Here is a 15,489-nt window from a genome sequence, read left to right as displayed (position 1 = left end):
CCTTTAAGTCCCATTCTCACCTCACGTCCCACCAGGGACTGTCCAATGTCCTATGATCCGCTTGTTCAGGTATTAAAGGTGTCCACTGAATTTTCAAGGAGCTTTAATAGAACAGTGAGGTGCTTTAAAATTTAAACACACTTGCAGAAGACCGCCGGGCTTCTCTGTGACCTGACACTTCAAATCACAGCCTCCATAGTGAAGCTAATCAAAGCAGTCTTGGCTCCGTTTGTGTTTGCACCACTGCAAATTGGAACCACTAGTTTAGGCTACGAATCATTCAGAATATTTCTGTTTTTTTTTTGACAAATGGTCTCATGATACTTCAGGAACCTCAGTGTATTTCCTGCAAAAACACAATCTGACTGCGTGATATGCATACGCAGGGCCTTTGTCTTCTGCCTCTGCCACACGCTCCAAATGGAATCCGTTTGCCGGGCTTCGCTAAGTGCCGTTTGGGTTGAAAGTATAGGAGGCACGAGGCAGAAGAATAAGACACGGCGGAGACGTGTGAAATGATGTCGCTCCCTCCTCTCCGGGCGCGATACCGCGTCCCATTACTGCAAGCAACGTGTGACTGAGAGCACTCTGACTCATTTCCCAGCAACAGCAATAAAATACAATGATATACAAGGTCCAGCAACAAAATGTGCTGTTGCCATGGTAACAGTCGGTGGTTTTGAGCAAGTGCTTCTTGGGAACATAGTACTGAACTAATATCTCTGTTTCACTGCGAGGCACTCACTCCACTTTGGGCTGTTATTTAGACACATCCCCCTCGTCGCCTTGCAACAAGCAGAACTGAAGAAGCTCAGCTTTTATTTTAAGGAAATAAGCAATCAGAGAATCAGACTCAAAGCGTTCTCCTACCAGTGCTCTTTCATCACACTAGTGGGAGAACACGCACCACCATGACGCTAAATACACCACAGCATGAATCTTAAGGACAATCAGAATGGACCAGCATCTTTGATCCAACAATGGACTCAGGGTGTGAAGAGTGCTGCTCAGACCGATGAGCCCGTGGAGGATTATCAGCCTCCACCCAGGATTATCAGATCTGTGGAGAATCACTGCGCCTCTCGCTTCATTATCTCAGCTGATTTACTGTTCTGACTCATTGTTCTCATCTTCATCTTTCCAGCTACAGCTGGAAGTTTCTATCATAAAACAAAGCACCGGACTCTTCCTGTGCAGCTAAAGGAGAGATTATTGGACATACATTCATCAAGTGGCCCGACATGGCACCAGCATACTAATGTGGCTGCGTGTGGCTGCCGGATGCGTAAACAAGCAGAGGTTATCATCTTAACGGACCACAGCATGTCACTGTGTGTTCACAACTCGTTCCACTCTCCACAAGTGGCCTCAGGATCAGATAGTGGAGATTTAATACGTGATGGCGGGGCAGGAGGGGTTGCCAGGTCCGCGTCAGCCGCGCGCAGCTTGAAGTTGATGGTCGCCTCTTGAATTTGTGTTTTTGACTCAGGTTCACGTTTAACCGCGCCATGATCACGTAGCTGCAGAACGGAGGGAGTCAGGAAGACGCTGGAAAAGTTAAGGGTGACAAATGGGCTTTGGCCGCTGCTCCAAGATCAACCTCGCTGCGTGGCAAGGGAACACTGCTGTAGACTCCCCACGTTCGGCTCACACGCATCGGGGTTGTTTTTTTTTTTTCTTTCCGCTTCCACTGAATTCCAGCTCGGGTCCAAAGTTGCATCGTATTAAAGGACAGGGGTTGTGTTTTAGAACGCGCACCAGGATGTTTTATTGCAGCCCCGTTCCCTCGCTTCATTTCCTGCGCCGTGCGTTCTGACGCCAGCGCTGCTTTTTCCACTTTTGCACAACATGTTGGACAAAGGCACTAATTGGTTTAGAGGAACCAGATGTGTGTGAGCGAACTAAAACAAATAAAAGCTCCACTGTTTTGGTGCCGCCATTGTTACAGCTCGGAGCTGCAGACATATTTCTCTTCGCTTTCTTGGCAAACGCGCAAACGTGTAACCCGAGTGCGCATTTACGCGTTAATCACCCCGTTGGAATCCTAAAGCCGCACGCGCAAACGCGCTCTCTCCCGTCAATGTCCGCGTTGCCGCAGACGTGGACTCATGTTTCAAACATCCCCGCATTAGTCGACACACAACACCGCGCTTCCTCCCGAACGCAACGCGTTTTTGTTTTTTTTACAAAATAAAAATGGACCCGATAACTTTAACAGCAGGGTAGGAAGGGAGAGGAAAAAAAAAACGTCTGGCAACAGTCGATATTAAAAACATGCAGAGGGAGACAAGCTCGGGGCCTTCCAGAGTCAGGAAAAAGACTTCGGAGAGCTGCGGACAGGAGATGGGTACGGCATTTGTATTTTCCCCCAACCCATTGATTTGTATATGAAAACATAGCGCTTTTATTCTCCCCCCTTCTGGGCTCTGCTTCTGAGTGATCAGCTGATGAAGAGACTAGCAGCTCGCCGCTATGCTGGCTTGCTAATTCTCTCCCCCACAGCTGCAGCCGATCCCGATAGCCAGCCTGCAGATTGCAGTCAGGTAAATATCCTCCTCCATGTCTTTCTTCTCGGGCGCGGGATTCAGCCAGGCTACATCGCATGGGAAGAGAGAAAGAGATGGATGAAATGCGTGTGCGCGTGCGTGGCGGCGTGTGTGTGTGTGTGTGTGTGTGTGTGTGTGTGTGTGTGTGTTCGCGTGCGCGCAAGGCAGGGGAGACGACGCGCGCGTGTGCGAGTGTGCGTGTGTGTGTGTGTGTGTGTGTGAGTTGGTTCGTGCGCGCGTATGAGCGTGTGTGTGTGTGTGTGTGAGAGAGAGAGAGAGCTGGGGGGGTGTAGGTGTGTGTTGTAACAGATGAGAGGGAATCTTTGCCAGATTAGTCAGGGAAGAGGCAGGCTTGTTAGGAGATAACGCAGCCACGGAGCATCACACGCTCCGTCCCGACACCCTTCCGCTCGCCCGCTCGCTCGCTCGCGCGCGCACGGTCAATCAGGCAGCTCTCAGCCGTGCTACACATCTTTGAGGATTACCCTCTATCCCGCCAGCATTCCGCTGGAACGGCCGCAGTCCCTCAGAGGGAGCCGAGCGGGGCTTTTCAAAGCCTGCGTTGGACTCGGGCGATGATGAGCGGGATTTCCATTGTTGCCTCTGTGGTGCCGTTGTCTCTAACTCAGTTCTCTCCCGTGTCTCTCTGTTGGGAAGTGCAGGCATGCTTTTGATTTTTTTTTTTTTTTTACTGAATCACATTGTTGTTTTCCTCTTCCTCTTATCCAATCTAACATCCAGCATGCTTTAATCCCTGTCCTTGAGAGATTTTCACTAGTGCATATACCCCCCTTTGTGTGTGGACTACATGTGATTGATGCATTAATATTCTGTTGGGATTGGACGGCCGAGCTTCTCTATTTTCCCCTTGTTATCTCCAGCTGTGCCGCCACCGCTGCTGCTGCTGCTGCTGCTGCATGCATCATGTTTCTGGCCTCTAATTGCCTTTGTTGAAAACACACTGGTAGCTGCAGATATTGGAAAAAAGGAGGCATTAAGCGGTGGAAAGCGCCACCCCACCTAGAAACCGCGCGCCCGCGTCGCCTCCGCGCACAAAAACAAGTGCAAGGCGCGGAGAAGGCGGATTAATATTCGCGGCGTTATTTGCATTTCGACACTCCTGCGATTCCGGGGGAAAAACATGGCTTCTTCGAGTACATTCACACTCGCCGCGCATTTAAAAAGCTAGATTCTGCCGCCCCTCGATAATCATCTGACATCAAAGCCTCCAGATAAAATAATCTGTCCTAAATTTGCAGAGACAGCGCGGCGGTTGTGTGGCTCCAGTCCATGCAAATTCTGATGAAACTGGAATAAGTGAACCCGCTTTCATCTGAATACAAAACCACACTTTATACTTCTGGATGCTCCGACTCTAGCCGCTGCTGCTAATTAGATGGAAACTGTGAGCGATTTAATTTGATGGTCCATAGGTTCCGTCTGCAGGTTTTTGTCTTGGAAAACGCACTCGCTGGGAACTGTCACGCAAACGCTCCTCGGCCTCTCGGCCTCTCGTCCCGCTTTTAGCAGTGCGGTGTAACTGCTGGAGGAGCGAGCGTGCATTGGGTCATGCCCCGCTCCACCGTACCGCTTTCTGTCCTCCCCCGTCCTCTCCCCCCTGCAGCCTGAAGCGGGCCAGAACGGTTCTCTGGAGGAGATGGAGGAGGACGTCGGTCTGAAGAAGCGGAAAAGCGACGCTCATGGGGAGAAACAGCTCCAGACGGGGCAGGAAACGGGCGAGAAGGTCAAGAGGAAGCGAGGCCGCCCCCCTGCTGAGAAGCTCCCTCCGAATCCGCCCGAACTCACCAGAACTCTGAACACGCTGGTGGATATGGTTATCAACTACAAGGATGGGTGAGCATCAGCTACAGTCTGACTGAAAACAGCATGAATTAGTCAGGTGTCTATAGATTGTAGATTCAATGCAAAGGGGCCGAGTTAAATAAACGTTTTTATTCAAATAACAGTTCTTAAAATGAGAAATCAGCACTATGACATTGGACCTCATTATTTAAAGATGATGAGTTATAGCCGCGGCCTTTATGAGCCTATTCTGGGCCTCTTTTAAATGTCACCCATGTGCTGGCACACACGGCCTCCTTTATCATGAGATCATGAATTATCCAATGTTTCCAGGTTGGGTCGGCAGATCAGCAAAGGCTTCGTGCAGCTTCCCTCCAAGAAGGAGGTGCCCGAGTACTACGAGCTGATCCGAAAGCCCGTGGACTTCAGGAGGATCAGGGTAAAGTCAACGTCCATCCACTCAAATCATGAATAATTGAAGTGATACTTTAATATACAGCTCACGTGTGCATTAGAATAAAAAAAGAAGCTTTAAAGTTACAAAACACAGCTTTTACTCTTAAAGCTTGATTTTGTTTGTGATCTTTTAAATTTTCTATTTAAACGCAACATAATGCACGTGTTTCTGAAAGTGTGAGGCACAGTTTATATGGTTGCATTTTATACTGGTAGGCTGTAAGAGGGACAGGCTGCAGCTGTGAATCCAGCTGTCAGAGTCAGTCTGGACCGAGAGGATGGGACAGAAATATCACTAAAAGGTCTCGATTTACACATGTACGTTGAAGGCAGCCAGAAGATAAGAGAATAGCACAATACAGGAAGTTAAATGGTCTAAAAAGGCTGCCTTCGATCCCCAGAACTACTCATTCATCAAAGTAACAACAGTAAACCTCCTCCTGAGTAAAAGCCAGGTGAGACGTATGACAAAGAATAGGACCATATTTAGAGCTGAATCTGCTGCGTGGGTTGTGTTACTGTGGCCTCTCATCTCACTGATGAGGACCTGCTGATTGGTCACATTAAGACTCCTGTGCTTCACAGGAACGCGTGCGCAACCACAAGTACAGAAGTGTGGGGGATTTGGAGAAGGACATCTTCCTCCTGTGTCACAACGCCCAGACCTATAACCTGGAGGGATCTCAGGTGAGCACCGGGGAAATCTCTCATTTTGAACCCGCTGAATCCATTTTTCCCTGGTAAACGATGCTGGCAAAGGAGAAACCAAAACCACCCGGGGTTGTAATATTCAGATCTATGAGGATTCCATCGTCATCAAGTCCGTCTTCGAGAGCGCGCGGCAGAGAATCGTCACCGACGCGGCCCAGAAGGAGGCGGTCGGCGCCGGGCACGGCGACAACGGCGACGGCGGCGCGGCCGAGGACCAGTTCGTGGCGTCGGCAGGTGAGCGTCGCAAAACACCCTGAACACCTGAAACGCTGCCCGCTGACCGCCCGCTGTGTCCCCGTCTCTCGCCGATCAGTGAAATCGCGGCCCGTCCAGCTGAAGAAGGGCCCCAAGGAGGAGCGGGGCAGGAACCCCATCGCCAAGAGGCTCCACAGCGACGTGGACAGCGAGGAGGACCTAGACGATAACACCACCAAGGACGAGGGCTGAGCTCGGGGCGCCTCCGCTTTCCTTTTTTTCCCCCGCGTGTTCTTCTTCATCTGCCTCATCCACCCTTTCATCGGTTCCTCTCTTCCCTTTGAACGTAGCGCGGTGAGGACACTCACAGAGAGCCACTTACGGAACAAAGCCCTTTTCTTTCAGATAATGGTTCAGGCCACTCAGACGCGCCGCAGTGCTGGTCTTTTACTTTCGCTGCTCATTTCCATTTTATCCGCCTCGGTCCCTGTGATTGCTTCCGCAGATTATGTAAAAAAAAAAAAAAACCCCGATTTCACTGACTGTTTTTAATGAGTATATTTGATTGTATGAAATGCCTTCATCTGTCTTGGAGCATGATATGTAGGTCTCTCCTCACGCTGCCTCCTCCGGAGCAGCTTCAACCCAACGCGTCTGAAGAAGCCAGGCATCATCGACGCCTTTCACTGACAGGATGCTTTTCGTCTGTTTCCGACGCTTCGTGGATCCAGTTTGGGGCTAATTACCAATATTCCAGTTGAACATTTGTATTCTTTGTGCTATAGTATATTCACATATTGTACAGTTTGTGTGAAGAGTACGGAAAAGAAATGAATGACTTTCCATCACCTCCTGAACGGGAGGATGGAAAACTTTGTTGTTAAGACAATCCCTGGAAACATGTATCACTTAAACACTTGCAAAATAAATTTTACCAAAAACTCCACGTGTTGTTGTTCATTAGTTGTTACAGCGCTTTTGAATGACGCCCCCCCCCCCCCCCCCCCGTGATGCTGTGTTTCCGCCCGCGTTCCAACAGGTGGCGCAAGAGAACCGTCATCTCTAAACCTCCTCGTGCCAAAGGTGGTGGTTTGATCATGTTTAAGTAACAGTGTTGCCTCGACGTGTTCATCGTCTATTAGTCTTTTTCTCTAAATAGCCAATGCAGTAATGATAAAATCACATGTTACATATGTACAAACCTATCAAAGATTTTATTGTAATAAAATAAAGCTTAAAGAGACTAATAATCAAACAGGAAATGCAGCTATTACCATGTATTTGCAGATTTGAGTTAAATGAAGATAGAGTCTTCAGTTTTTATTACATTTAAGAGTAGAAGTGAAATGAAATGGTCCTTTATTTTTTTATTTAATTTTAATCATCTTGTTGCTGTGAAAAAAGTGAATCAGCAACTCTGAACATCATGTTTATATTAACATTAAAAGTTAGTTGCTTGGTTACATATCCATCTGTCCGTGTATCCACGTAACTCTCCATCCATTCGTTCCTCCATCCGTCCAGACCTGCAGCCGTCAGTCTGAGTTTAGTCTCAAACAAACAAACGTCTGAACTGCAGGAAAGCGATGCGACGTCGCCATGAAGAAGAAACGCACATCTGTCCTAAAAAATAAAAAATCTGTGCTTCTTTTAAATACAGAGCCTGTTCTGCTAGCTACCGTCTCTAACTTCATTCCCCCGCTTCATTCTGTGGAGCACTGTGGTGTTTTGGGTACAGACCTGATGAGCAAAGATTAAATGACAGCTGAGATCATTAGTGCAATGCTGTCCGGCAGCTGACTGACAGGTCCGCAGGTAAAAGCACCACAAAGTGCACCACCAGGGAGGCTGTGCCTGCAACTATCTGACACCCAAACGCACATTTTTCCTTATCGTTTGTTTAATAACTAAACTACATCCATGTGTAACTAGCGCCACTAAATTTAAAGGGAGAGTGATCAGATCCAAGCAGTCAAAGAGCTGCAGAGCCGACTCATTTGAGTGATAATAGCACCTTAGGTTGTCGTATTTTCCTCCATCTTCTTGTTAACGGCTCTGGACGTTTGAATGCCGCTAGTGCAACATCTTGTCATTCTGATGAAAGACTCAACAACTGTTAGATGGTCTGAGGCCAGCTTTGGCAAATGTTTTCAGAATAAGGAGATCAGTTCTATTCATTCATCAACTCTTCAGTCAGTACATGGATATAAAAATAAACTAAAATAAAAAAAAGTAATAAGTGTCAGCTCTGCTTTTTATTATAGCGGTTCTTAGACAGGGTGCGTCACCAAAGTACGATGTTAAAAATAAAACCTGAGCTAAACAGCCTGGTTGGAGTTCTGCACTAATTAACTCAAACTAAGGCTGCGGATGTAAACGTTAGGTCTCATCTGCTCAAACAGAATAACATCAGCTGTGATGTACTTTATTTAGCGGCGTAGCTCCTCAGGTACAAGTGTCCCCTCTACCCCGACTCTGCTCCCCGTCTGCTCTGCGTGTGACTAAGAGGCCATGACACATGATGGAAAACCTCTCTCTAAGTGACACCCACACCTAATGGAGCAGCACGGGCCGAGAAGCAGCTGAATGCGGACGTGCTAATGGCTTTTAGGGATTAGAAGGTCCAGAAGGCGACTTTAATCTGTGGAGGCGACAATCCATTTTCCCGTCTCCCCATGGACACAGATTAACAGTTAGCACCATGTTTCCTGATCACCCTTTGAAACGCTTGGTTGCATTTGATATTATTGTTACATATTATTTTATTCTACTGGTCACCGATGTTTTTCTCGCCCCCCCCCCCGTCTCCCATCGCTGCTCATATATTTCCACTGAATTAATTTTTAATGCCAGCGATGCTCGTCACCCTCGGTGCAGCTGTGTTAACTTGAAGACTTCCCGTCGCCTCTTGTCCAGCTGTCGACGCGTCCCAGGAGGATCACGGAGCCGTCGGGCCCCGAGGAGGCCCTCACATACGGTACAGTATACCTGCCCGCTCTTCATTAGGAGTTCTTTCTCCCCCTGCTCTGTCCGTCAGCGCCATCGGCCCCAGCTGTGGGACAGATGTGCGTGCTGTGCCTGTCACTACCAGGTTTCAACTTTTGTAAATATCACTGCGAAACAAACCCTGTTTGTCAGCTACATGACCCCAAGGCGTGAAAAAATATTCTGGGTGGAAAAGAAACATTGGAAGAATCATTGCATTTCTGTGTTAGGTTGAACTGTGTAGGACAATTAAGCCTTAATTTGGTGTATTGACATGAAAGAAGTGTGTAATTTAGTAGCATGTTGACAGAATTGGAAAATGTGTGTTTGTTTAATCAGTTTCCATTCAAACAAGACAACTGGGAGCCATGTCTTCCTTTATACTGCAGGACAAATGTATTTAGTGTTGACACAGACTTTGATCTGAGGTTAAAGAGGCCTCTGTTTATACTCTACATTACACAGACCTGAACTGGAAATAAGCCAAAGCAATGGCCACATCCCATAGAAACCTGCCGGTCGATTGTGCGGCTTGTTGTTGCAGAGGCCGGCGGATCAAAGCTTGTTTCTATGGTGATTTTTTGCCTTTTCCTCCTCCTTCACGTCGTCTACCTTTCAATTTGATAACAAAGGTCACATTTTTTCTTTGCAGAAGCTACATCAAGCTCGAGGAAACGCTTGATGGATGAAAAGGAACCTGGGAGAAACCAGGCTGACACCGTGTGTGTGCATGCTGTGGTTCACTTTAATATATATTATATTATGATCTTCAACCAACTGTCTGCCTGAGGCAAAACGCTCAAACTTCCCCTCGTATGGAGACTATTCTGGGAGTTGGTTTATTCACAAAGTACACAGCAGCTAAAAGCTCATTTCCTGTCTTTAAATTGCAGCGGTTCTGTCCATAGGCCGCAACACTATTCTGTTCATGTGGGTGGAAACCGCAAATATTCCTGACCTGTTCACTGCATAAGTAACTACTGTAGCTCAAAAGCACAAAGGCCAGATGTTTTTGTAAATTACTGACTGAAAGCAAACCTAGACTGAAAATGGGCTTCAGAGTCACTGATGTCATGAGGACGGAGGAGGCTCTAAACGCGACCCCAGTTACCTTCCCCAACCAGTCATTAGCAACTGGAAATAAAACTCATGGGGTGAATGGCGCTGCCCTCCACGGCTGCATCCGTGAGGTGATGCTGTCCTCCTTCTGTCCCTGAGGGCGTGAACAGAGCCGCTCTCTGTAATGTCACTCATCTGTACACATAATGACACCACACCCACATGCCAGCGCTGCCTGTTAAAAAACTCAGCAAACCATGTTTCTGGTGAGAAGACATGATATATTTAGATTTTCCATAAATATAATATAAATCTAAATAACGGTTATGCAACCACAAGCACTACATGTTTAAAATGATCACTTTACTGTTCGTGTGAGGACATTTTTTAGTAGGATTAGTCTTTTGAGTCACTTGAAAGTCATTCTTCATATTGACGCGGTCGGATCTGACGTCGTTATGTCCCAGAGGTGCGTACATGGATGTTTTTTCAATGAGGCAGCCACTTGTCAAGGCCACGGGCTCGCAGCTAACTGCCGCGGACTCGTCCTCGTCCCCCGCCTTTCATTCCCCTCCTCCAGGTACGGTACGCTGACGTCTGGACCCTCCTTGTTCCTGAGACAATACGGACCTGCAGATACATGAGGACTGTTTTGCACATTTAGAATATAGCCCTGATTGAACTCTCCCAGGAGGTGCACCACCTGCAGAAAATATGTAGGAGAGGAGTTAAAACACTGGAAATATTGGTTCAGCGAGTCGTTTTAAAGTTATTTTCGTAATGTCACACTTGATATGTGTCTGGCTGAGTGTCACAGCATGAGGAAGGTGCAGGATTAATGCTGGCAGCAGACATGATGGAGTGGGCTGAGAGTGGATCTGACCCGTTGTGTAATATTGTCATTCGTATGTTCTTGAAAAAGTTATTTGAAATTTGTCCAAGTGAACAACGGGACACGAGGTTCAACCTCGAGTTGCTGTCGCCACCGAATGATTAAGGAGGACAAATGCTGCACAGACAAAACATAGAGTTTAATCATATATGTGTTGAGGGTGTTGTCATTTGTCCATCAGGTGACTCAGTCCATCTAGACCTGGGACACGTTCTCCAGGTCCTCCATGATCAGCTCCTGGTCTTTGATCAGACCTGTACCAGCCAAGCGTCCTCCTTCCTGATGGGAGCACCGCCCGTTCTCCACCAACACCGATCCTCCCCCTGAGCCCGACCCGCTGAGGGCGTCGGGCTGCACCGGGAGCACCGCGTTCAGCCGGATCCGGTTGGAGCCAGTGTTCTGCCGCTCCAGGTCCGCCGTGGCGCACAGCTGGAACTTGAAAGCCGCCTGGAAGCCCCGGCGGAAGTTCTCGTTGAAGAAGCCGTAGATGATGGGGTTGACGCTGCTGTTGAAGAAGGCCAGCCAGTGGGCGAAGGGGTAGACGTAGATGTTGATGACGCGGTGCTGGTGCTCCGTCAGGCTGGCGTAGTCACTCAGCATCATCAGGGTCCACAGCGGCAGCCAGGACAGGACGAAGAGCAGTGCCACGACCAGCAGCATCATGATCACCCTCTTCTTCTTCCTCGACACCGCGAGGCGACCCTCCATGCTCAGCTTGGTGTTGCCGCTTCCTTCCCTGGACACGATCCCGCTGCCCCTCGCCGGCAGAACGCTGGTGTTGAAGAGGGTGAAGCCGATGCGGACGTACATGATGACGATGAGCGTGAGGGGCGCGAGGTAGATGTTGGCGAAGAGGACGGTGGTGTAGATCTTCCTCATGTCCTGACTGGGCCAGTTTTCCCGGCACCAGTAGAAGGGGGAGGTGTCGTTGTTGTGGCCGAGGACTATTCGCACCCTCTGCTCCTGGGTGACCTGAAGCATGACCCCTGAAGGGCACATGATGGACACGGCCAGGACCCAGATGACGACGATGACTAACTTGGAGGTGGCGATGGTCAGCTTCTGCTTGAATGGGTAGACGATGCAGCGAAACCTGAAGCAGAGATGAGGAGGGGGAGGGGGTGGATGGGAGACCACAAGGCTCTGGTAATCAACAGCAGGTGGGAGGAAGCCTCACCTGTCGACGGCTATCGCCACCAGAGTGAAGACGGACGCTGACACTGAGATCCCTTGGACCATCCCGCTGAGCTTGCACACCACACTGCCGAACGGCCAGCCTGCAATAAAGGAAACCATGAGCCTTCGATTACCATTCAAAACTCGACTCGACTCGACTCGACTCGACTCGACTCGACTCGACTCGACTCGACTCAACCCGGTTTAACTCGACTCGACTCGACACGACTTGACACGACACGACTCGACTCGACTCAACCCGGTTTAACTCGACTCGACTCGACTCGACTCGACTCGACACGACTTGACACGACTCGACTCGACTCGACTTACGGACCTGTGATGATGTTGTCCACCAGCGTGGTGGGCATGCAGAAGATGCCCACCAGCAGGTCGCTGACGGCCAGGTTGAGGATGAAGAGGTTGGTGACGGTGCGCATGCTCCGGCTGCGCAGCACGATGAAGCACACCAGCCCGTTGCCTGCCATGCACACGGCGAAGATCAGCAGGTAGGACGCGGTGAAGACCGCCGCCACCGGGGGCTCGTGCAGGTAGAAGTCCACGTAGGTCACGTTGTGGGGGGGGCTCGGGCCTCCGTGAGCCGCCTCCCAAGTGGAGTTGGGAACTAGATTATGGGTCATGGCGGCGGCTGGATGTGAGACACAGAGGGACTTGCTCGTGACTCCAACAGGACTGTGATAATTTTTTTCGGTACATCAGCCAGCTTAATCGAGAGAGAGATTGATATTGACTTGAAATCCTATCTGCGTTTACAGGCGGTGCCTTCTGCAGAGCACGCGACCTGAATTGAGTGAAATGTAACACGCTCCTCCTCATCAGACTCATCAGCTCCACAATTGTTTAAATTAGCGTGAAGTCAAAAGCAGCAGAGTCCATGATGAATGTTTTATCAGTGTCACAGGAAGAATCAAAAAATTCCATCAGACCGTCAAATTTTATAATTTCATTTTCACACCTGCTTTCATATGTTGAAAAAGTGTAATGAATTGAAAATGCAACATAGTTTCACTGCTTGTGTTTAGATATTGCACACACTGCAAATTTATCGTGCTGCTTTCAGATGAATGACATAAACGTTAAACATCTGTAGAAAGGAATTTAAGGATGCATTTTATTTTGAAAAGCTTCCTTGATCATGCTTTAAAAATATATATATGCTCATATTATTTTGACAGATAAAAAGCACTTTTTTGCAGTATTTCTGCAAATATCTGGAACCCAGGAGATAGAGAAGAGGGATTCCACATCAGAACATGTTCCAAGAAGTCCACATCTGACTCAGTAACAGACACTAAATGAATCCACTTTCTTACCTTACAGGAAGCGGTGCCTACTGTGCGCTGTCCTCCTCTTCGTCTGCGCTCACAGATGGTCAAAGCGGCGCTAACACAGAACGAGGCTGCACGCTCTCACCTCTGAGCGACGCCCTGTGCATCTGCTCAGAGCGCCTGCCCGACAGAGACTACGGGAGCGGCTGGAGATGAGATCCACTCAGGAGAGACTCGACGGGAGGCGCCGTGGGAGGTGCCACGTCACAAAGAAACACCTGCTTTCCTCCAGATCACTCAGGGAAACTGGGTTGAGGTCAGTGAGACGTCCACCGATCGCCGCCGCTCTGAGCCGCTCTCATCCTGGACCACTCACAAGCACAAGAACCTGCTCCTGGAGGAAGCACCAGCTCCTGTCAGGAACGCAGTGACGCAGACGGAGCTCCTCGAGCCACAGTGTGACGCTCAAGTAACGCTCCCAAACGCCCTTCGCTCGAATGCGGTCTCAACAGGAGCGAGCGAGCGAGACGAGTGGGAGGAAACGCGCCGGCAGCTGGGGTTTGTGCGAGGGCACCTCACAACACACAGCTTCCAGCGTGAAGTCGCCTGGATTATGAGCTGAGACTCGCAGACAACAAGCAACAGCTGCTGTGTTTGTGCCTGTGTCACGTAACGAGGCCGGGATTTTTTTTAATAATACGAATTCGATTTGCATCTTCCCAGCGGCGCCTCCGGCTCTCGGGGTCATCACGCCGATTCGAGCAAAGTTGGCAGCACTGCAGACAAAAAGCAACAATGGGCATGAGATAATAATAAGCATCATTAAGGATCTTCATCCGCCGTAGCTGCACTTAGGGAAAGTGGTTGTGTGCTCAGAGCAGGTACGCGTTGAACTTGTCAGCGTGCTGATATTTAACCAAAGGTTGTCAAAGCTCATCGTGAGGGGAAGTGAGGAGGCCGGTGATGAAAATCATCAGCCCAGACTGTTGAGTGACAGCGAGTTACTTTGTCTAGGTGTCTCTGCACATCCACGGTCAAATGTGACACCTGAATTGGTGCAGACAGTGACTTCCTGCCCATTATTGGTCACGAAGGGGGAAAGTACCTCCGTCGTTAAACGCACGGCCCTCAGTCGCAGCTGCGCTGCACACCCAGCGTCTGCATCGTAGCGATCCACAGAATACGTGTCTCCCAAATAGCTGCACTTAGACGCCTGGCACGGCCTAATTAGCTGCAGCACGTTGACAGCAGCACTTTGGCCTCACAGCAGGAAAATCATTAGTCTGAGGCTGACATCCAGCTGCAAACTGTCTACAGCCGCCTGGGCCTCACATCAGCACCGGAAACTGTCACATTAACTCCACCTGGTGGCAGCCAGGGGTCATGATGAGGCAGCCCTTCAATTAGAAATACAACAAACCAAGAGAAATCATCATCAGGTCTCATTAATCTGTTAAAACAGTCTCTGTTACATCTGTGGTCATGAAACACTGTTTTAATTCATCATCGCCTAATTAGTATCTATCTTGCTTTAAAATCTTGGTTTGTTGTTTGAAATGAACATAAAGCTGTGAAATTCTTAAAACTGGGGTAAACCGAGTAAATAAAATGCATTTTTTTACTTAACCACCTTCATAATAAATTAGTTCTCCTTATTTCAAACCCAGACATATAAACTTGCCACCGCATTCTGAATATTCTCCATTTATACAGGATTTAAAAGCTGGATGCAATTATTAATTGATGAATCATTTACTAATGCATGTGATTAGTTAAAGCTAGAGACTCGCGGGTTGAACACTCGCTGACCTGCCTTAAGTGACTCTTCCCCTCAGTTAAGTGCATTTCAAATCAGCAGACGCTGCCCATTCATGTGTGACTACTGCCCCCTTTAGCCGCAATTAAATGCAACAGGACAGTAAACGCCACATGAAAGGCCGTTTGGTAAAACATTACGGTCAGAATTCCACACTGAACCGCTGTCCAGGTCGAGGTTCAGGATGTTTTGAAGCCAGTTAATCTCTTCCTGGGCTTTAACTATCACTTCCATCCAGGCATTTGCCGTGTGGACGTCAGAGAAAATGTTCTCTACCTCACTAGAGGCGTGTTGACTCTCACACGCGTTCCCTCTTGGCACACAAACCGACACACAGGGACTCATCGTAATGAGCCAATTATTTTCATTATGGCCAAGTGAAGTCCTGTGATCGCGGAAACTATGCAGCCTTCCTCTCTTATCTGTGCTCGGAGACTGAGCAGGATGCGATAACGGCTCCGTCCATCATTAAAACGCACGCATGCAAGACATGCATCTTCAGCAGAAAAGTCACAAAGTCACGGAGTAATTCACGTCTGACATTAAAAACAGCACCACAGT

General features: G+C 48.7%; 2 protein-coding genes across 3 annotated transcripts; one reads left to right on the top strand and one right to left on the bottom strand.

The window, feature by feature from the left end:
• Window positions 1-1,468: 1,468 nt before the first annotated feature.
• On the top strand, window positions 1,469-6,657 carry LOC114867231 (probable global transcription activator SNF2L2). 2 transcript variants are annotated; one of them, XM_029169734.3, is made up of 7 exons: window positions 1,469-2,347; window positions 2,503-2,543; window positions 4,171-4,400; window positions 4,683-4,788; window positions 5,391-5,492; window positions 5,600-5,750; window positions 5,830-6,657. In XM_029169734.3, exons 1-7 carry the CDS (start codon window positions 2,275-2,277, stop codon window positions 5,961-5,963), a joined length of 837 nt encoding a protein of 278 aa, XP_029025567.1. In that variant the 5' UTR covers window positions 1,469-2,274; the 3' UTR covers window positions 5,964-6,657. The 2 variants fall into 2 exon arrangements, with proteins under 2 accessions (XP_029025567.1, XP_029025568.1); XM_029169735.3 differs by lacking the exon at window positions 2,503-2,543 and having other exon boundaries at window positions 1,495-2,347.
• Window positions 6,658-10,015: 3,358 nt separating this feature from the next.
• Window positions 10,016-13,681, bottom strand: LOC114867418 (neuropeptide FF receptor 2-like). Its single transcript, XM_029170053.3, has 4 exons — window positions 13,158-13,681; window positions 12,161-12,472; window positions 11,825-11,924; window positions 10,016-11,740 (listed from the first exon to the last, which is right to left on the bottom strand). Exons 2-4 carry the CDS (start codon window positions 12,462-12,464, stop codon window positions 10,843-10,845), a joined length of 1,302 nt encoding a protein of 433 aa, XP_029025886.1. The 5' UTR covers window positions 12,465-12,472; window positions 13,158-13,681; the 3' UTR covers window positions 10,016-10,842.
• Between the last annotated feature and the right edge of the window lie 1,808 nt (window positions 13,682-15,489).

This window comes from Betta splendens, chromosome 12 (assembly GCF_900634795.4).
Source record: "Betta splendens chromosome 12, fBetSpl5.4, whole genome shotgun sequence".
Taxonomy (NCBI): domain Eukaryota; kingdom Metazoa; phylum Chordata; class Actinopteri; order Anabantiformes; family Osphronemidae; genus Betta; species Betta splendens.
The sequence above is the reverse complement of the archived record's forward strand: the minus strand, read 5'-3'. Positions and strand labels throughout refer to the sequence as shown.